Source organism: Chenopodium album, chromosome 26 (assembly GCF_948465745.1).
Source record: "Chenopodium album chromosome 26, dcCheAlbu1.1, whole genome shotgun sequence".
Taxonomy (NCBI): domain Eukaryota; kingdom Viridiplantae; phylum Streptophyta; class Magnoliopsida; order Caryophyllales; family Amaranthaceae; genus Chenopodium; species Chenopodium album.
The window spans coordinates 9,001,919-9,028,924 of NC_137859.1; the positions used below are offsets into that span (position 1 = coordinate 9,001,919).

At 34.1% G+C, this 27,006-nt stretch overlaps 5 protein-coding genes across 5 annotated transcripts; 4 read left to right on the plus strand and 1 right to left on the minus strand.

Moving 5' to 3' along the window:
- Nucleotides 1-860: 860 nt before the first annotated feature.
- Nucleotides 861-3,954, plus strand: LOC145617823 (DEAD-box ATP-dependent RNA helicase 41-like). The gene is made up of 2 exons (XM_081672575.1): nucleotides 861-1,021; nucleotides 1,402-3,954. Exons 1-2 carry the CDS (start codon nucleotides 952-954, stop codon nucleotides 2,949-2,951), a joined length of 1,620 nt encoding a protein of 539 aa, XP_081528701.1. The 5' UTR covers nucleotides 861-951; the 3' UTR covers nucleotides 2,952-3,954.
- Nucleotides 3,955-4,168: 214 nt separating this feature from the next.
- On the minus strand, nucleotides 4,169-4,759 carry LOC145616762 (putative ripening-related protein 1; the record flags this gene model as incomplete). Its single annotated transcript, XM_081671492.1, has 1 exon — nucleotides 4,169-4,759. A coding segment is annotated over one exon (570 nt), but the record flags the coding sequence as incomplete, so codon positions are not given.
- A 3,517-nt stretch (nucleotides 4,760-8,276) lies between these two features.
- On the plus strand, nucleotides 8,277-12,240 carry LOC145617596 (UV-B-induced protein At3g17800, chloroplastic-like). Its single transcript, XM_081672311.1, has 2 exons — nucleotides 8,277-8,735; nucleotides 11,205-12,240. The coding sequence occupies exons 1-2, from the start codon at nucleotides 8,410-8,412 to the stop codon at nucleotides 11,989-11,991; spliced, it is 1,113 nt and encodes a 370-aa protein (XP_081528437.1). The 5' UTR covers nucleotides 8,277-8,409; the 3' UTR covers nucleotides 11,992-12,240.
- A 6,787-nt stretch (nucleotides 12,241-19,027) lies between these two features.
- LOC145616365 (quinone-oxidoreductase homolog, chloroplastic-like) lies at nucleotides 19,028-22,256 on the plus strand. The gene is made up of 4 exons (XM_081671075.1): nucleotides 19,028-19,439; nucleotides 20,400-20,541; nucleotides 21,072-21,163; nucleotides 21,276-22,256. The coding sequence occupies exons 1-4, from the start codon at nucleotides 19,374-19,376 to the stop codon at nucleotides 21,960-21,962; spliced, it is 987 nt and encodes a 328-aa protein (XP_081527201.1). The 5' UTR covers nucleotides 19,028-19,373; the 3' UTR covers nucleotides 21,963-22,256.
- A 129-nt stretch (nucleotides 22,257-22,385) lies between these two features.
- On the plus strand, nucleotides 22,386-26,006 carry LOC145616364 (quinone-oxidoreductase homolog, chloroplastic-like). The gene is made up of 4 exons (XM_081671074.1): nucleotides 22,386-22,653; nucleotides 23,870-24,011; nucleotides 24,892-24,983; nucleotides 25,166-26,006. The coding sequence occupies exons 1-4, from the start codon at nucleotides 22,588-22,590 to the stop codon at nucleotides 25,853-25,855; spliced, it is 990 nt and encodes a 329-aa protein (XP_081527200.1). The 5' UTR covers nucleotides 22,386-22,587; the 3' UTR covers nucleotides 25,856-26,006.
- The last annotated feature ends 1,000 nt before the right edge of the window (nucleotides 26,007-27,006 follow it).

Genomic DNA, 27,006 nt, shown 5'->3' on the forward strand with positions numbered 1-27,006 from the left:
ACCTTGCGTGTGTACGTCCTCTTAAGCATAATATTTTGATTTAAATAAATTTGCAAATATTTTAATGTATCAATTTTAATTATTTGTGGTACTGCCAATTTGCCACTGCAAATAATTTACACTTGTATTCAATGTTATATACATTTGGTTGATCATCCCAATTATGAATGTATGATTTGATTTTCCATGAATTCAACTACCCTATTATCGATGCGTTGGTAAAGATTTATGCGAGACCATACGATTGTCAAATTTTCAAATACGTTCAAAAGAATTAGATGAAAATCATCTTCGCGTCTACAACGAATTGTTAAAACCATCTTTAAAAAAAAGCTACATATTTCAGTAATGTGTGTGAGGGATGTATCATAGTGCAAGAACTATTCAACAGCTTTGATTGAGGAAACCTTTATTTGATTCTAATTTGCGTATGTATTGGTAAAGTTTAGATTTAATTAGTAGATATCATATGATTTCTTATTAATGAATTGATTTAAATAAAAAAAGTTAAATTAGACCATATTAAATTGAATTAGTTTTAAAAAAATAAATTAGATTATGTGAATGTGAACATAAAGTACTTCGTAGTATGGAGCAATTTCAAAGTTAGAAAGAAAATGGAGCAAATAAATTCTATTTCAAAGACTATTGCGGAACACGCCCAACATAATACTTGTACTCCTTTTATGGAGTACTCATTGGTGTTGATTTCTTGAGAGAGAAGCTTTAACCACTTAAGCTAACCTTCATTCTCAGTAGTCATGTTTGTGTAATTATGTAGGTCAGTAGGTGGATATGGATAAACCGATAAAGTCGGAGTTTGTAACACGCCCAAATGCCCAATTACGGGTCGGGTCGTTTTCTAATTGGTACTCAACCCACCAATAATTCAGGAGTTGCCGAATTCGATTGAATGGGAAGTGAGAGAATTCTTGATTCGAATTTCCAGCTATGAATTTGACGAATCATCAATCGGAATGTACAAACCCTAATTTTAGAAATGATGATGATGACGATTCAGGTAAATATTTTATTATGCATTATTCTTGTTCATCATAAGATCCATGCTTTCCTGTTTTGTGAATTTTTGCTGTAATTTGATTAATCTCTATTGATAAAACTAAGAGTTTGTTGATAATTACAATATTCAAAGTTTGATTTTTTCTGGAATTTTGACCACAAAACTGAATATTTTAGATACATTTCTGGTAATTTGTTGAGTTATTTAGATGAATGTTCATAAAACTGAGTATATAAGATGAATTCTGGTAATTCGTGGAATAATTTTGATGAACTTTCTTGTAATTTAACCACAAAACTCAGTTAAGATTAAATTTTGGTAAATTGTGGAGTAGTTTAGATGAATTTTGTGGTAATTTGATCACAAATCAATTATTATAGATGAAGTGAAAGTAAGATGCTGGGATCAAAGAGAAGCAGAACCAGGGGAACCTCGTTGTGTAATTTGTGGTAGGTATGGGGAGTACATTTGTGATGAGACAGATGATGATGTTTGTAGCTTGGAATGTAAGAAGAATCTTCTAGAAAGGATTGCCAAGGCAAAGTTGCCCTCCACTCTTCCTGTGCCGAATCCAATACGATTGCCTGTTACTGATGAGTGCATCTATGTTAAAGGTTCGGGGTCCGAAAATGGGCTGAACTCTTGTGGTCTGTCTGATAAACAGACTGCAGTGCTGAGGGAAAGACTTGATGTTTCGGTTAAGTGTGGCTCTGTCCCTCCACCTGTTTTGTCATTTTCGTCGTGTGATCTTCCGGTAAAGCTACTTCAGAACATTGAATCTGTTGGGTATGAAGTTCCGACACCGGTACAAATGCAAGCGATACCTGCTGCATTGGATGGGGGTAGCCTTCTTGTTTCTGCTGAGACAGGTTCTGGGAAAACTGCTTCGTATTTGATTCCAATTATTGCTCGTTGTGTGAATTCGTCGTGTGATGGATTGACTGAGAAGAAGCCGTTGGCAATGGTTCTTACTCCGACTAGGGAGCTGTGTGTGCAAGTTGAGGAAGAAGCAAAGCTGCTTGGAAAGGGTTTGCCTTTTAAGACTGCACTTGTGATTGGGGGTGATGCTATGGCAGGTCAGGTTTACCGCATTCAACAAGGTGTTGAACTGATTGTAGGAACGCCGGGTAGGCTGGTTGATCTGCTAACGAAGCATGATATGGAGCTGGATAGTATATCTATCTTTGTGGTTGATGAAGTAGACTGTATGCTTCAGAGAGGCTTCCGTGATCAGGTGATGGAGCTCTTTAGGGCTCTATCATCCCCTCAGGTTCTGATGTTTTCTGCTACAATGTCTGCTGAAGTTGAGAAGACGGCACACTCAATGGCAAAGGCCTTGGCGATTGTCTTTGTTGGAAAGCCAAATAAGCCAAACGTTGCTGTAAAGCAGATAGCTATATGGGTGGAATCAAAACACAAAAAGCAAAAGCTTTTTGACGTATTGATGAGCAAGCAGCATTTTAGGCCCCCTGTGGTTGTATTTGTGGCTTCAAGGCTGGGTGCAGATCTCTTAGCTGAGGCAATCAGCGTTACAACTAAGATCAAAGCTCTCTCCATCCATGGGGAGAAATCCATGAATGAAAGGAGAAAGATAATAAGAAGTTTTTTAATGGGTGAGGTATCTGTGCTAGTAGCAACAGGGTTATTGGGCCGTGGGGTGGATCTCGTGAGCGTGAGGCAGGTCATAGTGTTTGACTTGCCAAATTCAATCAAGGAGTATGTCCACTTAATAGGCAGGGCCTCTCGACATGGAGGGGAGGGGAATGCAATCGTGTTCATAAATGAGGAAAACAAGAAATTGTTCCCAGAAATTGTTGATGTGTTTAAATCAGCTGGAACTGTTGTCCCAAAGGAGCTTGCCAATTCAAAGTACACAGCGCGTCCTGTTTCCATTAGCAAGAACCTGAAGAAAAGGAAATATGGTGGTTGAGATTTGTATATTTGGTCCAAAGGCCTTATTTGGCAACTTACAATGATCTTGGTGGCTGAGATACAATAGTTGCCCATCACCTGGCCAGATGTACATCAATGTGGTACTCTAAAAATTTGGAGTTCCAGAAATGCAATTTTGCAATGTAAATACTGCAAGTATGGCTTCTACCTTTGAGCTTTCAGTACTGATTGTCTATTTGACATACTACACATTGTAGAAGTCATTTCCCCTTTGGGGTGCATGCCATTAGGCTATTCTTTGGGAAATCTGAAATGTGAAGCTGATTGTGGCGCACCATGGAGACAAGGTTGATAATTGCTGGTCAAGCATCTGCCTTTCACTCTTTCCTGGAGTGGGTCAAGATGGAGATGCAGCGCATAAATGCCACTGCTTTGCTAAACTTTAATTCTATACGGAGTAATTTTTATCAGCGCTGTTGCGACTTGTGAGCCTCAAAATCAATGGATTTTTTATGTGAGTGCTATATATCAGTAAGATGGTCTGTAGACAATTTTGGATGTGAGTTGCAAGGCTGATGGGTCCCTAACAGCCGTCGATGATACTTGAAGAAGATGTTAATGCTTCATAAATCATCTAGGTGTCCAAGGAATTGCTGATTTTAAGTTCGATGAAGAATCCATAAATGGAAGCAAACTTCATCATCTTCAACCTTGTTGTTTCCGGTATCTATCAGTAGATTTGACTGTTGGCAAGAAAATTGTAGTTGATTTCTTTCTGCTAGTTTTGAGAGCTTATGTCTATTTGTCTAGTTTAAGCTGTTTGCTTGGTCATGGGCTCATGGCAATGTAGGTAATGTTAAGATTGTTTAGTTAACATTCAATGCCTTGAGTTATCGTTGACACAGCGACCTTATACCATACCCGCCTGCTAGTTATGTTTGTAAAGAGAGCATGATTTTGCTGGTGCTTGCAACAGCTACCACATACTACTTGTCTATTACATCTGTAATATTCGGAACTTGACTTTACTAAATCTGAGCTACACGGAGGTATTATATGCATTCATAGTTTGGTTCTTCAGGAAGAGTTTATTGCTTTAACTTACTAGTGCTCTTGTTTATTGCCAGTTTGGATGGAATTGGAGTAGTGGAAATACATGATAATTTGTTTTGTGATGAAATTGAGCTTTCTAGCCATATTTACTACTTTATTTTAGCTCACATGTTCCGTTACAATTATAATTTTCAATATAGATTGCCACAAATCATAATAGATCTAATTTATCATCCCAAGTTCAGTCCATTTGATATTAATCGGGGCGCCCCATAGTCTCTGTGGGATTCCCAGAGCCTGCCAAACGGCCACAGATGCAGCAACAATGTCACGCCCACAAGGAGGATGATAACCCTCTTCTGCATTACATCCCTTTGTAGAATCACACTCATCAACTACTTTAGCTACCACAATCTGCCTATTGCCCATTATCACGATCCGGTTCCCACATCGAGCCCCACCTTTGTACCACCCAGTTGATAGTGCAACCACCAGTGACCTGTCCGAGTGGTTGTTAGTGTTGTTGCACTTCGACTGGCTATTCTGAAAGCTTTTCAAAGCGAGGATTCCCTCTGTTTGAGGGGTTACTACCAGGGAACATTCAAAGGTGAAGTAAACATTGTTTTCGACACAGCACTTGTGTGTGCATTCCCCTGGTGGAGGGCTTTGAGCCCTAAAGTGGCCTGTTGATCTGCAATCTTGCCCTTCAACTTGTACACTAAAAATTATGAGTAACAATACAAATGAAAACCATTTGCTAATACAAGTGTTATTTAACATGGCAGTCAGTATTGATTTTTAGTCAATGCTTTGATGTTTGATACAAAGGGATATACCCATATACATATATATACTCCTCAAAGGAGTGGACTTGAAATAATTTGCTACATTTGCACATTACTTCACTTCTTATTACTGTATTATACTACTCCCTCCGTCCCAAAAAGAACGATCCATTTGGCCAAAATTTTGTCCCAAAAAAAATGACCCATTTGCATTAAAACACCCACCAATTTGCTACAATATTTGTGCAAAATTAGCTTCCCATATAAAAATTTGATTTTTCATGTTATTTTATTACTTTCTCTCTCTATTTTTTTACAAACCCCATGTAAATTTATCTTTCCAATATACTTTTACTTCTTTTTACTTAACTTCCTTAATACCCGCGTAATCAACCTAAATGGGTCGTTCTTTTTGGGACGGAGGGAGTATGATTAATGGGTAGTCTTTAGTATTATTGCACATTATAGTCAACTTTTGGGGAGCTGCGTTACATTACTCCAGAGTCAGATCTTGATGAAATAAAACAATGTGTGTTCAGGGCCAAAACACCCTTTCTTTTCGATTTAGGAGTATGTTATAATTCTGTAGGCATGAAAAGTTTATATAAGTGCCACATCAGATATTATACGGGTCAAAAGTCAAATCATTGACTTAATGGTTTGACTATTATTTTAAATTATTCAATTTGGGTGAAATATATTGAAATAGCCAATTTTATTTAATTAAATTATAAAATCCAATATATAAGCTAGACCATCATAAATGGGTTATATGGTCAAACCCAATCTCCAATGTACATCTAACCCTAACCCTAGGGGTGTCTCACCCTCTCTACTTCATTTGAAAGAGAAGAAAACTTAGAGATAAAAAGGAGAATCAAAATACAGAGAAAGCCTCTCATATACTCTAAACCTCTCCAGAGAAAAACATCTCATATACTCTAAACCTCTCCAACCTTTCATCAAATACTCCAATCAAAGCATCAACCTAAAAGAAGAACAACAAGCATTTGACGTGTCGTTCTACTCTAGAAAATCACCCGTGGAAGAGATCAAGTCTCATGGCCCTCAACACGAAGAAAAGAAGGAATTCAAATCATCAAGAACACCAGTTCAACCTCTACATCAAATAGTCATTGATCGAGATCAAGCCTCGTCGTCGGTCCTCGAATCAAGAATTCAAATCAAAGGTCTACATCAACATAAGTCAAATATCTGCATCAAATCTTCGATCAAGATCAAGCTTCGACGACCCTCATTCGAAAATCAAGTCAATATGTGAATTACGTCAAAGTCAAAGTGGAGATCGAATCAGAGGAGCACATTAGAGGTTGTATCCAAAATTATTAAATTAATAAAATTAATACTTTGTTGCACTTGTTTTGAATCTATATATTTGCAGAGTTAAAACTTGTGTTTACAAATTCATATCTCAATAAAAATTAAATACAAATATGCCCTCTAAACTCCATATCACAATCCTCCGTAAGGTTTATCCCAATAATTCATAAACTTAATAACTGATTATCCGGCCTGAAATATAATCCATTTTAAGTACACAAACTACACATTAAAGTTTTGAAATATAATCCATTCAAACCAAAACCAATTAACTTCTTATCAACACTTAAATTTGACTTTGGGTTTGTTATTATATTACTCGGTATTATGTAAGAATGTGATTGGTCACTCCGTCACTGTCTCAAGTTGAACACAACTGAAAAAAAGAGTTATAGTTTTAAAATCATCCAGCATGACTTGCACAGGCGAATGATAAGTCATGAATCATGATGTATACCGGGGGCATAATTCAAGGTGCAAGCCCACAGGTTGAATTTTGGGGATTACTTGTCAAATTATACTTTTGACTTTACTATTAGACCCTCTTCAATTGTGAGACTCAAGTGAGTATTTTTAGGAGAGAGAGAATTTTTTATAATGTATATCAATAAATTTCTAAGTTTAGATACTCAGGATTGAGTCTCATTTGACAAAAAGTGTGGGCCCTTGTCAATAATATATTTTGTAATTTGTATTTAAGTTTTGCCTTTCGTTTTATTATTTTTAATCTTATAATAATTGATGAGTCATAAATTGAAAGTGACATTTATATATTTTTAGAGTCTCACCATTGAGAATTTAGACTTCATATGAGTTGCTAATTGAAAAGTGGATATGGTATCATCATTGAAGGTAAAAAAATAACTCATTTTGTATTTCAATACTCAAACTTGAGTCTCACTATTGAAGATGGTCTTATCAAAATAACACGTTGACATGTATCACCAAATTTTACAATCTTACTAAGAATTCTAATTAAAATACAACTTTGAACATAGAATAGTAGATGTAGACGACGGGTTAACGTGGTTAATAATTTAGAGACGAGAAAAGTGATCCGCTAACTACGAGTAACGGAGTAAGATAAGTGGTAATCATTGATGATAGACTGATAGTGAAAAGCAGAATTGTAGATCACTTATCCACTTATCCTTGCGCCCACAATAACCTATGCTATGACCGTCTTAGGCGTCTATTGTGCATCTTGTCTATTATTCCCCAAATATCCTTTGTGCTTTTTTTTTTTTATTTTTATTTATTTTTATTTATTTAGCAAATATCCTTTGTGCATTTTTTTTTTTTTTTTAGCAAATATCCTTTGTGCTTTGGATGTTCTCATATTTTATTTATTTGTATAATTAATTTTGTTTTGAATAAAATTCAATGAATTGTTTAAATTTTTTGTTTCCGTAATAAGGAAAAGAGACTAAATATAGGTAAGAAGAAGGATTTTATAAGCCCAAAATCTTTCATATGTAAACCTAATCCTGATTAGGTCTTTTGAAAGTAGGGGGAATGTAGAAGGATAAGGGAATCCTAACGTTAAGGTGCCTCTAAAAGGACTTAAGGAGTTTAATTTAGGTTGTGACTCTTGTGAGATGACAAACCCTTTTACTAGACTAAGCTTTGCTTGGTAATAAATTATTTATTATTTTTCTTAGTTTTGTTATTTTGATTTTGAGAAATACAAGTTTAGAAAAATTCAATAATTCATGTTATTCAAGTACGCATTAAAACTAAAATATTCTGTAAATTTTTATGAGCTTTAATAACTTCAGATATTTCATGAAAATCAGGTGAATAGAACACACCCTAAAAAACTCATTTGATATTACATACTCGTCCGATTTTTTAGGGAGAATTTGTATTACTAATTATTTATAAATTTATTATTAATTTTAAATTTCCGTCAATTTTTTTTAAATTGTATGTCATAATTTTATATTGCAAGTAACTTGTCAACCTTACCTAATATTCCTTGTTGACACACAAACCTCATCATAAAACCAAATCACATCATATCTATACTAACCTATAGTTATCCATTAAAAACTAAAAGCATAAAATAAATTATCATCGATTCAATTATCTCTAGAATCTCTTAAAAATAGCTCCCACAACCTACTCCTAATAATAAAAATATATCATCAATCATTGAAATAATTTAAGATAAATTTCACCTCTTTAAAACCAACACAAATCCTATCACCTTACGACACTTATTCACTCTCATCCCCCACCTCCACCAAACCCCTTTAAATCCCCCACTAAATTTCCTCCTTTTATTATCCTTTTAAAAAAATTAAACATTAATTAATGGCAACTTCAATTTCTCAAACTAAACCCAATTTCTCTCTCCTCTCTTCTTCTTCTTCGTCTCGTAAACCTCTCAGTTTTAATAATCAATGTTTTCCGGTTAATCGGCGCCGGAAAACGCAGGGTTTTCCGGTGAAGTGTTGCCTGAACTTGCCTTTAGAGCCTCAATCGGAGTTAGGAAGATCGTTGAGTAGTGTTGTTCTGAATCAACCTCATTCTTTCTACGACGTCGTTTCGGTTGAGTTGAATCGTGTTGTTGAAGATCGTGATGCTGCTTTTGCTCGTTTTAATCTTAGCTTGGGCTCTTCTGAGGCTTCGCTTCATAGGTTTCTCTCTCCTCTCTTTATTTAATTTTAGTGTTATTTAATTAATGAATTTTGCTTGGATTTTTGTTAATTATGATATGATAATTGATAAGTGATAAGTAATTATCTAAATTTTGGTTGATAAATTAATGCTTATTTGATGTTGTTAATTTATTGGTCAAAATATAGCTTGACTTGACCTTATCCTTTTTTCGTGTTTTCTCTTTCCTATTGTTTAATTGAGGGTTTTGTCGTACTGTACTCTCTCTTTTCAAATTAATTTGTGCGACGCTTTATGATATGGAACGTGAGATATTTTGTGACCTTTAAGGTCCTTAACTTTTTCGTAGTGGGAATTCGATATTATTAATCAATAGTGGAAGTGTCAAACCTGAGTAGACCAATACTCCGTATATGGATAACTTTGGGGACAAGTGTCCACATGTTGCAATTAATATGAAATAACGGGTGCAATTAATATGAAATAGAGAAATTAAATGTTAACAAGTTATCTTTGCGTTTTGTAATTGATAAGTATATGCTCTTTTCAACTAGTTTTGGTTGAATTAAACTAATTTTTTGTTTTTAATGGAACTGTTTTGTCGTTTTCATATTTTAAAATTAAACTTGTGTTTGTTGAAATTTACAACATTATTTTGGTAAAGTATTTTATTTCAAGTTGAACTATTTAGTGTTGAATCTCTCCGTTCCCAAGGCTTTTTCACATGGAAGTTATCTTGAATGAAGAAAACAAGAAGTGTTGAGTTAGGGCCTGTTCTCTTACGTTGAAATTCAGTTCAGTTCAGCCGAGTTCAGCTCAATTCAGTTCAGTTTAGCTCCTAATTTCCTTCTCTTATAAAATATTCATTTCAGTTCAGCTGAGTTCAGCTCAATTCAGCTGAGTTCAGTCAATGAGAACAGGCCCTTAATACGAATTACTCCATTAATTATGATTTATTATTACTTATTGATAAATGGTATCGAATCAAGAAAGCAACCTGAGTTATAGAGGGAGTTGATTTCAAATTTTGATGCGTCTCCACATGGAAGCGCATTAAGGCAAGCTCAAGCCAGGAAACTTCTTATTTACTTATTTAGGTATTAAAACACTAAAAGACTCTATATTACAAGAGTGGTTGTTGAACACGCCCTGCATCTAAATTATGACCAACCTATACAAATTTATCTAATCTTTTGCTTCTTTCTATCCTCGAAAGTTTTGTATGTGGTATGACTCATGACATAGAGGGCTTAAGATAGTCTTTTCTTAGCCACCAAAGCAATGGAGGGTTAGCAGGAGTAGTAGTAGGGATTTGAGGTAGGGTTATGTATTCTAATGTCCTAAAATTTGTGTAGTTTCATTCGGCTTGAATTTAAGTCAAATTTTATTGATGCACAAGACGTACACAAGCCACTCTCTGCACCTTAAGTACTTGGTATTACATGCCATTCCATTCCCTAATCAGCATTTGTAATGATCTATAAAGACTCGTGAATTTAACCTTTTTTAGAATTTCCCTCGTCTTCATTGATTGCGACTAGCAAGGTAGTTACAGAGGAGATGAAATTTTAATTTTGATTGCTTGCAAGTGATATTTACAATTACAACACTGACGTAATCAACTCAAGTCACCTGAATGAAATCAAATGATCAAGCATATTTGTTTCATTCTTCTACATTCATATTAGTGATATTATTTGATTGATTCTTGAATGCTGCATAACTCTTGTATTTGCCATCTTGATATTCTGTCATGATGTGTTGGTTCATCTTACCTGGAAGATATCAACAAAGTTGTCCATCAAATATTTGCATGATGGAATAATTTTGTATGAATAATATGTTGTTACTTACAATGAACTTTATTCGCAGAGTTTTGTACTGGAATTTTTCATATTTATTAACCCATCGTTGATATCATGAAATCAACAACTTCAATAGTTCTTTGCTGGACGCTAAATCTGAGCAATCCAGTAGAGTGAAGTGGCTGATAAGGATTAATAGCCAATATGATGTTGTGCCCGCTGTAGATTCACATGTCTGTTAAAAGGTATCAAAGGTAAGGTGATTACGAAATGGGGGTAATGTTATTAGGGCCCTATAATCTTGTCCACCATGGATTGCATTAATAATTCAAAGCCTTGAACAGAGTGCAATATGCGACAACTGTCAGCCGTTGTCACATATCCCTTCTTGGCGTTATGGAGGTGTGATTGGAGTTGAGCATCAAGATTGTTCAATTTATCTTTAGCATGGGAAATTTTCAATCAGCTTCACTTTGGGCCTCTATAACACAATGCTTCAATGGTCAACAAAAATCCCAGCCTTGATAAGTTGCCAGCTATTCTCTAGCTTGATGAATCTATGTTTACCTGTGAATGTGCTTTAAATTGCTATTTCAGATTGTGCTAATGCTTCTGTGTCTTTTCATTCCAAGTACATTTTGATTATATATATCTGATACCATTCATTATTTTTTGAATTATCAGGAGGATCGCGAAATTGAAAAAGGACGAGTGTCAACTTGCTGTTGAAGATGTCTTGTACATGATAATCTTGTACAAATTCTCTCAGATTAGAGTGCCTCTTGTTCCTAGTCTCTCTGAATGCCTCTACAATGGAAGACTGGAGATTCTACCTTCCAAGGACTGGGAGCTAGAGTCTATTCATAACCCAGAGGTCTTGGAGATGGTTAGGGAACATTTGAGTACCGCCCTTGGATGGAAGGCAGGCTCCAGTGTTGCTGTCAACTGGTCCCCAACTAAAATCCGGAGACAACATCTTAGCCAAATTTATGCAACATCAATCGTGTATGGCTACTTCTTGAAATCTGCTTCTCTGAGGCTTGATTTGGAGCAAAGCATATCACCAACCTACCAAAATGTTCCTTTTGGCAGTTGGACTCCTCCAGAATTTGAGTCATACGGCTCTGAGAATGTCATGCTTGGTCAACTGGTTACCCCAAGTTCCACTACATTAAGCCAGGTCACTAGAAGACCCAGGAAGAAAGAGTCGAATTTAAGGGGCTATGTGACAGGTTTTGACACGCTGACTACGGAGCAATGTGCAAAACTGAAATCAGAGGAGTCTTCTGAACTTATTGTCAAGCATTGTCGGGCACTATTTGGGAATACTAATGCTGAAAACAATGATATGATCTTAACTTCTTTGTCAAGCATGAAGCGATTGGTGTTGGAGGCAGTAGCTTTTGGGTGTTTCTTATGGGATGCAGAAGAGTGTGTCAACAGGATATATACTCTCAATTCTCAAGGATAGATGTAGAAGTGCTTTTAGGCTGATTTTGTATATATGGAGCTGTTTGGCTTTCGCTCTTAGCCCACTATTAGACATACAATGACTTGAACAAGCAGCGTTCTGCTGCTTCAGCTTCTTTTGTTCTGCTCTGCTCGCTTCGGGGTGTATAGTATGACAGTTATGTACTAGATAAAATATGTGTTGTTGGGTGATGTAAATATTCTCCTTCATCTTCCACTTTGGCAATCCATTGAACAGTTTTAAATCGTATGTGATCAGAATTGAGTAAATATCTTTTGTTTGTTTGGGCCACCCTTTTTTTTTTTTGGTCTCGTTAGCCCATACTTCAAGACTGGCCCAAATATAAAGCATTAGTAACGTACTGACGCACTTATGCTTGTGATTTTTTGACGTAAAGAGTTGGGACTTGGGACTTGGGACTTGGGACTTGGGACTTGGGAGTAGCATGAACTCATGAAGTATTATCTTCATTCTTTACACAATTACACCATATTCAAGTCGTTCACTATACCAATCGCAAACCTAGGTGGGCTAGGTCATGAGTTGGAGCCTCGTAAATTACATAACTGGTCAAACTGGACTGACTTGTGAAACTCTACTTGTAGAAGATATCAATTTATTTTATTGATGCACACACTACAAGGTTCATTTTTTTTGGCGATTATTGCAACATAAAATACTAATTATAATTGTGATGAAAACATTCACAACAAAATCTTCATTCCGTACAAGATCCATTGTTGCCATAGCTTTGGTGTTGATTACTAGGTTAAACACTACGAAAAGTTACCTAATAATCTGATAATCTCCTATTATAGAGATAATTTTCTCCATACATTCTTAATAATGACAACTTGTACATAAACTAGTTAATGTGGCAAATGAATTGATGCGAAAGCTTCGTTATGGTATTGTCGTATTGAATATAGTCGATATCATTAGTTGATTATGGCAGATTGGCAGCATATGTAAACAATACTATGGAGTGTTTGATTCTCTTTTTTTTCATAGCAAAATTAATTTATCCTATTGGTCATAAAATCAACTCAAATACTGGACACAATAGCAAGGATAGGATAATTGAGAGTTTATAGCGCCAATTATAATCACAACCATAAAGTCAAATAGTTTGTTGCATTAATTACAATTACAATCACAATTATGGAGTCAATTTAATTGTAGCATTTAGTGTAATAGTGCTTTACATGGTAATTGCAAAGTGACAGTGTAATGTACAATATTTCACTAATAATACTCTATACACAGATACACTTAATGTCACGAATAAGAAATCGCTATGAAATACTTGCACTAAAAAAAGCTTAAGCATAGTTTGTTATAAAATACTCCGTACTGTACTAATTTAAAATTGATTTTTTTTACTATGTATAAATACAATAATACAATCAATTTAAAGTGAAAATAATAAGACTTTAATTACGAGATTTTAAAAGTGAAAAACTCACTCCTTATCATCATAACAACATTACGGGCCTTGAAGATTTGCATCATTTTTGGTGTACAAAGGAGACAATGTTGCACCTACATTCAACCGTAATTGGGGTCCCCTGAATACATGCCAGTTTTGGTGCATCTGTAGTCAGTAGCTCACACTACTCAAGTAGTGTAATGTCCTTTTTTATTGGATTCTTTGGATTTTATCAATTTACTCGTATCACCGTGCATGTACCAAATGTGCAATGATTTTTCATTCAGAATGTTAAATTCAATTTCAGATGTCAAAAATGAATAAGAAAATAATTAAATAGGATGAATTTCTATTTAAGTACTCCAAATCTCCCATCTATTTGGAGGTATTGTTCATGTATAAACACCAAGTAGGCTACATCTATGTGCCACATGCATCACACGTAAGCGACATAATACAAAGAAGATTTTATTTTCATAGTATTCCCTCAAGGTAAGCGACATATAATTAAGGTTAACTCAAGGTTGGAAGTTACCAAACATGTGTCATGCATGTTACTAACAATGTTGCTATGTGTATGTGTGGCACTGTGGCACACATAGAAATCAAATTCTACTTCGTAATTTTTAAACATGGTTTATTTTCTAACACAAACAATCAATAAAAACTTGTCAAAATGACCAAGTAAAACATCCAATAGGCAAATCAAACAAATACATAGTTTTACAATTATATCAAAATCTTGATTGTGTTAAATGGTTAATATTGACTTTTAAACTCAAGGGATTGTTGCCTTAACATAACTTAAATTAATAATAATCCCGAACATAATAGTTGGTTCGTGGAGGCGGATGCACGATCCACATGGTGCATCCGCTCCAAAATACAAAAACGCGGAAAGAACATTCAGATATATACTAATGAACATGGTCATATAAAAGAACATAGTAGTCATTTATAATGTACATGGACATATACATAAAAGAACATAGTGTTCATTTATAATGTACATCAGTTTTTTATGTAACAATTTTGTATATTTTTTTTTAAATGAAATTTTGTATAATGAAATAGATAAATAGTACTAATTATTATTTTTTACCATATATTAATTACAAATCATTTCAATTTTTTTTTTTTACCAAAATTTCACTTTCTCTCTCCAAACAAAACTTCAAACCCATTTAAATTCCTCAAACCTCAAACAAAATTTCAAGAAATTCGAAATTTTGAGCCCAAAACTGTTCAAGATGACAAATAAAAACCAAAGGTAAGACCAAATTCGACATTTATACTTGTTTATTTGACATTCATACTTGTTTATTTTGAGTTTGAGTGTTTGTTTTTTATAAATTTGATTGAAAATTGTAATATTTGATTTTATTGAAAATTAATTGCGATTTTGATATAATTTTGTTGTTGCAATGAGAAGTAAAATGAAATTCTTGAAGAAGATCAACCGATTAATATATTTTGGAAGAAGAAAGCAAGCAAATAGACAAATTTAGAAAAAGTTGTAGATCCAAATAATACAATGTACATTAAAATACAGTAAAATGTTCTTTTTTCATATACTTATATGATGCAAATAATACAATGTATATAAAACATGTAACCAACATTATAACATATATGTTCATTAGAATATAATACAATGTACATTATAATACAGTAAAATGTACATTTTCATATATATACATGATCATTTATACCAAATGTACATTTACTATATGAATAACATTCTTTAATATTATCATGTTCTTTACTAAAATTACAAATGTTCTTTAGATTTACAAAAAAACATATAAAACTGGATGTTCTTTATAAAATAGCTATATGTTCTTTACAAAACAACTATATGTTCTTTACTGAATAGCTGAATGTTCATTCCGCCTTTTATTAAAGAACATTGGTTGCACCAAGTATGGTGCATCCGCCTCCATAGAAAAAATTTCATCCCGAACATGCCCTAAAATAAAATGATACTCTCCTCGCTTCACTTTTTATAATACAAGTAGTATATTTTATTACGAAGTATACATACAAATATTTATTTTACAATTTAAAAAAAAAATAATTAAAAGAAGTTGAAAGGAACAGAAAGAAAACCTGATGAATTGAAAATGACTGGACTTGGGTGTCAAATTCAGGGACCAACTAGAAAACTTTCACGGCAAGACAAAAATAGATGGAGATGGAGTGTATTTAGCTATGTTGCTTTGGCGTGTTAACTTGGCATCATGCTCATTGGCCCCAAACATTCACTACTCCACTACACTTATAAACCATTAATACATTCATCTATATTGTTATCCGACTTTCTTTCATTTTTATGTAGAAATTCTACAAAGATTTAATACTCATAGAGTCATACGGCAATTAAACATTAAAATGGGACAAATAATTTGAGACGGCGAGAAAGTTGAAATAAATTTACAAAAGTATTGAAACCTTCAATAAGGATCAAATTATAATTAGAATATTAATCTCCTTTTTAGATTGTGAGTTGAATTTAATTGGTACTATGATTATTATCTGATGACACAATGTTATAAAGTATTAATTGGTCCGACTGGCATCTTTTTGTGGGTGACTCAACTCTGTATTGAGTATTTAATCAATTTTCTTTTGTATATGGCAAATTGGCATGCATGCCAAAATGATTCAACTACTCTTCAAGAGATTACAAAATCTAATACTTTTGCTGAGATCAGCTAACTAATACTCAAACTTCTATAAACTGAGGATAATTAAGAGTTAAGGCTTGTTTTGCTCCGTATAATATTGTATACTTAGCTTCCTCCTACCAATTCAATGCAATTCGATCAATCTTAAAAGTTGTAAATGTTTATGTCAATAATAATGAAGGTAAGATTTTGATTGTAATTCATTGACCTTAAACCCCATATTTTGTTAATATTATATATACATCAATAAAAATTACCTATAGTGGTTGAGGTAATGAAGTAGTGACATCGCTCTCCACCTTAAATCCTCGAAGTTCAAATCTTATGTGACTCGTTTGAGGTATTTCAATTCCTTTTTCTCCCTCTCAAGTGAGTCAACCATCCATAATTTATAAATTAATTAAGAGAAATTTACAAGTAATACCGAGTACACTAAAAAAATAAAATAAAAAAATTAGTCACTTGTATATAGCTATCACAATAAAACCTACCCTTAAATTAAAAAAGACCATTATCACCACCAAAACCAAACTACCATATCTTTCAACGGTTTAAACTATACTTAAAATACAGTATTTGTACCTATCTATGAATCACCCTTATTACTTTCTTCCAAAAACAAACTACATTTTCCTTCATTTTACAAACAAACCAAATATAAATATTGCATTATTCTTCTCAAAACTTCTTCCTTTATTTCTCTCCCACTTCTCAAACAAATTAAAAAAAAAAAAGTTCCTTCATTTACTTGAATTAAAGTAAATTAAAGATACTAATCTAACATGTTAACTCCCTTAATAAAGCTAATCTTCTTAATAATAAACACCTTTTGCAACGTAATTACCAAAGTAATATTCTCAACAACAGCCTATTTCGTCGTTCTCATAATCCATGCATTAAAGGTTCCAGGAGAGGCCACCAAGGGGATCCTAGAGCAAGCAGCCGACGCCTTCCGTTCCGTCCTCGAGTCCGTGTTCGGGTTTATAATAGAGGTGATCATAACCATAATTTCTACCATTTTTGATAAGATTAAAGATGGGATTATTGAGTCTATTGTTTCGGGTTCGTCTGCTATAGGAGAAATGATTGATCAAACAAAGAATTCTTTTGAAGGTTTGTTAAATGATGTTCCTGAGATTATTCAAGGGTTTTCTGAGATGATTGTTACTATGATTACTGATTTGTTGAATAATTGTATGGGAGCTTTAGGAATTGTTCAAGAAAATGCTTGAATTAATGCAATGTATTACGTACGTATGTACATTTTTTTTTAATTAGTTTTTGGATGTCATGTAATTAATTATGTGATTAATTTGGTGGTGGAAAGTAACATTTTTGTCTAATTAGATTTATTACCAGCTCACACGTATAATCAAGTAAATTAACCATTTCATTAATTAATTAATTGGTTGCTTGGAAGCTTCGTTACGTTCATTTATAAACAACCATATGCATGAAATAATAATATACATGAGGTTTGGTTTGACCAACTCTTATATTAATGTTTGTCTTCTAATTTTTAATTTCTTGGTCATTTTAGTCTTGACTTGCTTCCCCAACTTTGGGGAAATTGTTCGATATAATTGTTGAATAGCTTGTGAGACACGGGTGCAGAACCAATTATTAATTACTTACTCTGTTTCATAATATTTTCTGATCTAATTAGTACTCCGTAATTTGGGTATTATGAAAAAGATTTATCGATCTTTATATGATTTTAATTGATTTAATTTTATGTAAAATGTTTGGTTTTAAACCAATTACCATTGGATTTAATCTAGGAAAAGTTAATGCATGTTTCTATGTTAGTTATAATATTTTAAATCTGACAAATGGCATTGACGATTGACCCCATCGGATTAATCTAGGAGAAATTAATGCATTAGTAGTGTAATTATGTAAAATCTGACTATGAAAATTATTGTGTACGGAGTACACATTAAATAGATGAACCTTGCAGAATAGCAAGGGGATGTATATGTTGATAAAACAAAGTAGTATCACTAGTATGTAGAAGTGTTTCAATTCAATGTGCATGTAAATGTGTAATCATGCATTCGTGCATGGCATGTATGAAGTCAAACTCTGCTCCAAGGCGGGTGTTCTTAGCGCAAAGCAATAATGAAGTATTATCATTGTCCATGCTTTTAATTATTGCCACTTTTTTATCAATCACACATTGTGTATTTCATCTATCTCAATAAGCCGGTTTCATGAGCAAATTACACAATTTTTACTATAAGAGAAATTTGGATGATTGGATTTGGGACCTGATATAAATATAGAATAGATAGAGTGATACAATATAATTGATCCTATGCTATAGAATAAATAGAGTGATACAATATAATTGAGCCTCTTCATTGAAGAGATATTTTTTAATTATTACTTCGTATTAACTATCTCTCACATTTCATGTTTTTAAATAACTAATTATCTTTCTCGGTACTATGAAGTACAAGGACAATATAAGAATTTGTGCTTATATATTACAAAGTATTTTATTTCAGCAAATTTAACTTAAATTTCTACTCCACATGAATACATGTCGACCATAAATGACTTGATAGAACCCTAAATCCTAAATGCTCAAATATACAAAGATTTATCCAATGCAATAATCCGAAATAACTTGATCATGTATTGGCTTAAAGCCCTAACACAATACTGCTCCCAAGAGTCCCAACCCAAAATTCATGGAAGCTATCAAACCTGAATAAACTCAACCTAAAATTGAAATGATCAAACCTGGAGCGAGAGTCACTTTGAAACTATTACCTAAACTTTTTCAATAACACGAATTAATTATCGTATTATTCATATCATTCTAAATTTCTAATGTGCTTAGTAATATATCAATTAAACTTTCAAAAACTAATGCATCAGTCACAAACACAAACACAAAGTCTCAAAACAACACACCAAAATAGAGCTAACCAAAGGTGGCTCAGCCCGATTTAAACGGGTTTTGGTCAGATTGTTCCAACCCGAACCTATTTTTGAGCGAGTTTGCACACTGTCTTTTGGCCCGAAGTTTGACCCGAACTGAGAAATGGGCTGATTATTTGGCCTTGGCCCGGCCCGCCCAATGATCGCAACTACACCAAAATGGTTGCGCGCCTTGATCCTGAAACTTCCAGTGATTGTCAATGTTCTTCTATGGCGGCAGAGACGACTGAACATTCCACTTTGAAATTTCATATCGCAAATTGCAGTCATTTTCTGAATAAATACCCAATTAATCCTCTTCCAAGTGCAGTGGAGCAATGGCACCCAAATTAATGAATGTTATTCAGTATTTTGGCTATGGTGGTGGAGCTGCTGCATTAAAGGTATATTTTTTCCCTTTTTTGGGTTTATTATAGTAATTAATTTTGCAATTTCTGTAATTTAAATGATTTTGCACTTGGGTTTTTATCATACTTTATTAATCTCTGATTTTCTATCTGGGTTTTTGATTCCTAGGTAAGGAGATTCTCCCCTTTTTTGGGGGGTTTCTTATTGTAATTAATTTTGCAATTTCTGTAATTTATAGTATGATTTTGCACTTGGGTTCTTATAATACTTTGTTAATCTCTGATTTTTTATCTGGGTTTGTAATTCTTATATGTAAGGAGATGAATTGGAGTTAGAATAAAGATGCTAATTTTATGATTTTTAGGAGTAGAGAATTAGCAAACTACAATTTCAATTGTGTGCTGTTGTATTAATGGAGAGATGATAGAAAAACTTGGAAAAATAGAATGTTCTTGGTTTGTAAGGTTGAAGCCCGGGATTTGTTTATAAATTATAATTATGTACTATATCAATTTGAATACTGGAATGAATATATCACTATATTCGCAAAGTATCTGTATATTGAACATATCATCAATTAGCTATATTAAAGATAAGTGTGATGGTTATTTTTTGATCTTAGCTTACAACATTTTTGATGTTATTTATGTATAAATTAATGCTCGAATATACAATAAAAACAATGGTACAAATGATTCTTGTCCCTCTTATGAATAGGTCACCCTCGAATAAGTGTTGTACAAAACTACAAAGTATAATCTGAAAAGATATGGTTAGGAGCTTTAGGACTAAGGAGTAAAGGATCATTAACGCTTGTCTGTTCTAATCTCATTTTTGGACCGAAAGTTTCTGATATATGAGCTTGAAAATGTGGTGATTAGAGCTCAGAACAATTGTTACTTGTCTGTTGGGTTAATTCCTTATGATGTAGGTTTTTAACTTCTTATACCTGCCTTCAGCAAGTCTTCTCATGGGGGTTGTTATTTATGTTTCAGCGTGTTAAGGTTGCTGTTCCTGATCCTAAGGCTGATGAGGTTTTGTTAAAAGTTGAGGCTGTATCTTTAAATGCATTTGATTGGAAGATACAAGAGGGTATACCTCGGCCCATATTACCCCGAAAGTTCCCTTATATACCAGGTTTGTCATACTGCATTGCTTTCTTAATTAAATTCTTTCCTTGAGGTTTACCTTAATGCTGTTAAGATTGCTTACTTATTATACAGTTTAATTGTCATCTTCGTGCGCCTCTTATTTTTCCGTTGACATAACTAATTGTTTTGTTCTCAAACCCCCCTCTTTCCTTTGAGAAAGCTGTGGAGGATGTGATTCAATGACTTTTAATGGAGATCTCAAGGTTTGAACCATATAATCTTATAGTATTAAATAAGTGTCTAAATGTTCAGATTTCAGAACAATAAATACTTAATTCAGGACACACATTTAGTTTTGAATTGCTATGTTATTGTCCATATCATTATTATTCTCCTGGAAACGCCATGGCCACACCCAATTTCTTAAAAAAATGCTCTCATTGCATGGTGTAAAACTTTGAAAAGCTTATAACTGTCACTACCTTTACGAAATAATGATTTTTATTTAAGACAAGATGATAACCTTGCAAGATTCTTCAATATATTGCTGAAGACCATTTCTTTTCGTGGGTTCAGGAACTGATGTTGCAGGGGAGGTAGTCCAGGCTGGATCTTCTGTAAAGAAGTTTAAAGTTGGTGACAATGTCCTGGCCCTGTTTAGCCACGCTGTAAGTTTATTGCTGAGTTGCTTCTAATATCCTTGTGCTTTCAATTGGAAATAGTTTCTTAAACGATGTGGGGAAAACTAAAGTTGTGACTGATTTTTGTTGCGACTGACAGACTGGTGGTGCACTGGCTGAATATGCTGTGGCAAAGGAGAACATGGCAGTTGCTAGACCCTCAGAATTATCAGTACCTGAAGGTGCAGGCTTGCCTCTGTCTGCCCTTACTGCTCACCTAGCACTTACCCATGCTGGCATCAAGTTTGATGGAAGTGGTGAAAGGAAGAACATATTGATCACGGCTGCATCAGGGGGTGTGGGTCACTATGCACTGCAGATGGCAAAACTTGGAAACACGCATGTAACGGCAACATGTGGGGCCCGTAATCTAGATTTAGTTAAGGGCTTGGGCGCTGATGAAGTTCTTGATTATAAGACCTCAGAAGGAGCTTCCTTGAAAAGCCCATCAGGAAAGAAATACGACTATGTGATCCATTGTGCTATGGGCATCCCTTGGGCCACATTTGAGCCTAATTTGAGTGCAACTGGTAAGGTGATAGACTTGACTCCTGGCCTTGGTGCGATGATGATGTTTGCTATGCAGAAACTAACATTCTCTAAGAAGCAATTGGTGCCTCTAATTCTGTCTCCAAAGATAGAGAACTTTGAATATGTTGTGAATTTGGCAAAGGATAGAAAGATTAAAACAGTCATAGACTCAAAACATCCCTGGAGTAAAGCTGAAGATGCTTGGAGTAGGATAATGAGTGGACATGCCACGGGAAAGGTTATAATAGAGCTTTGAATAGAAATTACATATAGACAGATACTACTACTGGCTTAAAGATTTCAGAGCTTTAGGTATGTAATACGAAGCACTTCATACTGCCATACTAGTATATATTCCTCTACTTGGGTTTGTGTGAATTCCCTCAATAACTCCGATTAGGGTTCATGTCGTTTCATAAGTCACCAGCTCTAGTTCTTTAAGTCTATGTTACGCATATCATTGTTCTAAGTATATACACGTATGTAGCAACTTATCAAACTAATAAATGGTTTTTTTTTTTTCTTTCTAATATTCAACTTATTTCTATCATTGGACTAAGATTATTTTTTATCTTAAGATTTTTTTATTGTCCGTATCACCTCCAAAACTGTAAATCGTCGAATAGGCTGACATTTAATTTCTTACCAATGTGGCCATCCTGTAAACTATGTATTCAGTCCTTGTCAAACGTCAATAACGTTGAATTAGTGATTTTATATTACGAATGCGATAATTTTATAATAATGTGTTCATATTCATCAATAGTATAAAGGAAAGAAACTCTTCCAAGAATAAGCCAAATACCAAAAACTCAGAAAGGCCTCTCAAACTGTGGTAAGAAGACTGAGACTTGAAAGAGGGAGTATCATCTGACGCGCAAATGGCTTCCAAACTTATGCACGCACTTCAATATTCTGGCTATGGTGGTGGAGCTGATGCCTTGAAGGTCCTTTCTTTTCCTGATATTTTTCTTTTTTTACAAAAATAAAAAAATTGTCATGTAAACTTTAATTTCCATCTATTTTGATTGGGGTTTTTTGTGTGTGTTTTTTTCCTTTTTTTTTTTTTTTTTTTTGGGGGGGGGGGGGGTATTAAATGGGTGTTTTTATAATTTTATATGTATATTTCTTGTAATGCATGGCAATTGAAAATGTAAAATTGGGGAATGATAGTATATAGATAACCAAGTTGTTGATTTTATATACTACTGTAAAATGGATAGATTAGAGTAATTAAGGTAGAATAACTAATGGGGTTTTGTTTTCTTTTTATATGTTTTTACTTGTATAATAATTTGACTGTTTGATGGACTTGAAATTTGATAAGAATGTACAAATTCAATTGCTTTAGGAATTGAAAAATAGAGCAAATTAGGAATATAATTGATTGAAAAGGTTGAAGAATGATGTATATTCCATTAGGTTGTGGCTAGGAGCATCTAATAGTCTATTAATAAACTAAATTTTGGGCTCAAATGTTGCTATAATAATGCTTCTAATTTACCAACCAATATGATGTTTTTGAACTTGCTAATCCTGCATTGGAAGGATGCCCACCCTGTGGATTGAAGATACAGAATTTGGGAAATGTGAAATCAATTACATGAATAATGCTTGTATTTTTACTTTTGTGTTTTGCTCATCCTTAAGATATCTTTAGATAACTTTGAGATCATTGGAACTAAATTTAGATAGATCAATAGTTTTTTTATTCGAGGTTCTATGGTTATTAATTAAACGTTAAGATAATGCGGAAACACATGTGAATTAGTTCATCTTCTAGATCTAGTAAATTTAGTATGCATGCTGGTTGTCCATCCCCCATCCTTTGGAATTGAAAGTTTTTATTGGTTGGAAATTTCGACCTTCCTTTGCCATTTTATTTGATGTTCCATATGATTTTTGTTGAACTTTAGCTTTGTTTATCCAAGTGTACATATCATACCAAGTGAGCTGACTTTTGTAATCATTTACAAGTAAAAAAAAGGAGAGATACTTTCGAACTTTTGTTCATAGTCTCTAATTTATTGGTATATGCCGTGTGTTTAAATTATAATGCAATTATTGATAGGTAAAAGTAACTTAAACAACAAACAGGTGAATAATTCTTGAACCAAATAATGTTATCTTGAAGTCTTCTCATTAATTTTGTTTATGTTGCAGCATGTTGAGGTTGCTGTTCCTGATCCAAAGGCTGATGAGGTATTGGTTAAGATTGAGGCAGCAACACTGAATCCGGTTGATTGGAAGATACAAGCGGGTGTTCTTCGGCCCTTCTTACCCCACAAGTTCCCCACAATACCTGGTATGTCATACTCTCATACTAGCAATGTTGCTATAGTTTTATTTACACTCTTTGCTCGTGGCTTAACTTATTGCAACTAATATTGTATACTCTTCAAGCAGCTTGATCTTCATCCTCTGTGTTATTTCAAATTTGTGAATGTGTGATTTTAGAATGCACTTAGCTTTTCTTGTTGAGCATTATGTTTGGGGTTTGTGGATGACACTGCACAATGCACTAGATGGGTGGATGGCACTGCACCTATGAACCCCAATATTTTGGGTCCATTTAACACTCATCTCCTTGCAGGAGTTTATTTCCCTCCCCACTCCTGCTGATGCATAACCTTCAAAAAGAAAAGTTCAGTTCTTGGTTTTCACTTGACATGTACGAGTAGATTTGTTTATCCGCTCTCTGCCCTTGCTCTTTCCTATGAGAAGACTGTGGATGGTGGTAATCGGTGGCAGGAGTTAACCCCCTCTGTGGTGAATTGTGTTTGAACTTGGAAATGTCAAATGTTTGGAGTAGATCAATGCTAGTTTCTTTAGGATGCAGATAATGCTGTTGTATTATACCAGTGTGTTATATCATATATGCTCAAGAATTGACGCTCTCTATATTGTTTTATTAAGCTGCTATATCAACATTTAATTCATTACAGGGTGTACATCAAGTTCGGAATTTGTTATAACCATTTTTATTCTTCTGGAAGAGCTGTGGCTGCAACCATTTTCCTTAAAATGTTCTCAATGTGTAGTGTAAAAGCATAAGAAGGCATAGTACAAATGGTAGCTTATTGAATTAATGTTTATGAGTCTAGCTAATCAATTCTTTGCATGGAAGATGATTATATCTTGCATGATCCCTTTGTATCTAAAGATCGCCTTTTGTGTTGGTTCAGGAACTGATGTTGCTGGGGAGGTAGTCCAAGTTGGATCTGCTGTAAAAAGGTTCAAAACTGGTGACAAGGTCGTGGCCCTTCTTAGCCATGCTGTAAGTTGCTTGCTACCCCAATCTAATTCTTTCAATCAGAATAGATTTTTTTTTAACTCTATGAGCGAGGGGCATGCCGCACCAGCTATTTTGATCATATTGGCCCTATCCCGTCAAACAAATAAATGAGCTTTCTGTGGGGAAAAATCAAAGTTGTGACTGATTAACATTATGACTGACAGACTGGGGGTGGACTGGCTGAATACGCCGTGGCAAAGGAGAACCTGACTGTTACCCGACCACCAGAAGTATCAGCACCCGAAGGTGCAGCCCTACCAGTTGCTGCCCTTGCAGCTCATGCAGCTCTTACCCAATTTGCAAACATCAAGCTTGATGGAAGTGGTGAAAGAAAGAACATATTGATCACAGCTGCATCCGGGGGAGTGGGTCACTATGCAGTCCAACTGGCCAAGCTTGGAAACACACATGTAACAGCTACATGTGGAGCTCGCAACCTAGAATTTGTCAAAGGCTTAGGGGCAGATGAGGTTCTCGATTACAAAACCCCAGAAGGGGCGTCTTTGAATAGTCCATCAGGAACCAAATATGACTACGTGATCCATGGTGCAAACGGAATCCCTTGGTCCACCTTTGAACGCAATTTGAGCACAACAGGCAAGGTGATAGATTTGACTCCCACCCCAAGTGCATTTATAACTTTTGCTTTGAAGAAGCTGACATTCTCTAAGAAGCAGCTGATTCCTCTTCTTGGGAATCCAAAGATAGAGAACTTTGATTATGTGGTGAATTTGGTGAAGGAAGGGAAGCTTAAAACAGTCATAGATTCGAAACATCCCTTGACGAAAGCTGAAGAAGCTTGGAGTAGGATAGTGAGCGGTCATGCTACAGGAAAGGTTATCATAGAGCCTTGAACAGATTATTTTGATGCAGTCATGCAGACACCATAACTTGGTTGACAGTATAATGGTATATTTTCTTATATTGTGTTTGCATATATTGAAGTTACACTTCCTTATGAGATGTTATTAGGTTTTGGGCATATAATATTTTCGTCAATCAATTTCTTGGCTATAAACATGTAACTTGTAATCTTGTAAAATTAATCACTTTTTGTGTGTGTTTAATTTGCGTGTGATGAGAGGCGAGGGGGTGTTATAAAACATAATCCACTCTCCAGTCATTGTACTACGACGTATATTTGTAGCAACTTATCAATATGTCATAATTAAAACTTAATCTTGTAAACTTGTAATTTTGCAACTAGAACGAGTAGCAAGTTTTGTTAGTTTATCATTAGCTGTAAAGTTTGAATTGTATACCAGTATATGATTATCATTGTTACAGCAGATATTCAAATTTTCAAATTTTTTTCCCCCTTTTTTCAAAGTAATTGCAACATTTTTTTTTTTTGCTATCTAAGCTGTTGGCAATAGGAGGGGAAGGGCCTAATGAATTAAAATCATTTTAATCATAATATTTGACTCATTGAATTCAATACAAATTTATTTATATATCTGTTAATTATCAATTTCAAAACATTGAATCATTGAATAGGCTGACATTTTCAATTTCGTACAAATGTGGGCATCCTGTAAACTATGTATTCAATCCTTGTCAAGTGTAAAAAATGTCATCATAGTGATCAACTGATCATACTTATAGATGATTTTATAACGAAAATATACTCTCAAATAAGCCCATATTGAAGCATAAATGGCTTCCAAACTTATGCATGCGCTTCAATATTCTGGCTATGGTGGTGGAGCTGATGCTTTGAAGGTCCTTTTTCCTTTTTTTTTTTTTTTTTTTCTTTCTCTCTTTTTTTTCTTCCTTATTTTATGAACTGAATGTTATCTAAATTTTTATTTCCGTCGAATTTGATTGATGTTTTTGGTTGGTTTTTCAATTCTTGATTAATTTGGTTATTTTCTTATTTTGTATATGTATGTTTTGGGCTACTGCAAATGAGAATATAGATTTGGGGAATGATAGTTAGTATAATAAACACAAAGTTGTGGATTTTATATAATAGAAATAATAACAAATTAGAGAATTAAATTAT

Bases quoted from the DNA above. Each gene is read 5' to 3' on its own strand.
- LOC145617823 (XM_081672575.1), top strand. From the start codon at position 952: ATGAATTTGACGAATCATCAATCGGAATGTACAAACCCTAATTTTAGA. The intron at 1,022-1,401 runs GTAAATATTTTA...CAATTATTATAG, and splicing joins TGATGATGATGACGATTCAG to ATGAAGTGAAAGTAAGATGC.
- LOC145617596 (XM_081672311.1), top strand. From the start codon at position 8,410: ATGGCAACTTCAATTTCTCAAACTAAACCCAATTTCTCTCTCCTCTCT. The intron at 8,736-11,204 runs GTTTCTCTCTCC...TTGAATTATCAG, and splicing joins TCTGAGGCTTCGCTTCATAG to GAGGATCGCGAAATTGAAAA.
- LOC145616365 (XM_081671075.1), top strand. From the start codon at position 19,374: ATGGCACCCAAATTAATGAATGTTATTCAGTATTTTGGCTATGGTGGT. The intron at 19,440-20,399 runs GTATATTTTTTC...TTTATGTTTCAG, and splicing joins GTGGAGCTGCTGCATTAAAG to CGTGTTAAGGTTGCTGTTCC. The intron at 21,164-21,275 runs GTAAGTTTATTG...TGCGACTGACAG, and splicing joins TGGCCCTGTTTAGCCACGCT to ACTGGTGGTGCACTGGCTGA.
- LOC145616364 (XM_081671074.1), top strand. From the start codon at position 22,588: ATGGCTTCCAAACTTATGCACGCACTTCAATATTCTGGCTATGGTGGT. The intron at 22,654-23,869 runs GTCCTTTCTTTT...TTTATGTTGCAG, and splicing joins GTGGAGCTGATGCCTTGAAG to CATGTTGAGGTTGCTGTTCC. The intron at 24,984-25,165 runs GTAAGTTGCTTG...TATGACTGACAG, and splicing joins TGGCCCTTCTTAGCCATGCT to ACTGGGGGTGGACTGGCTGA.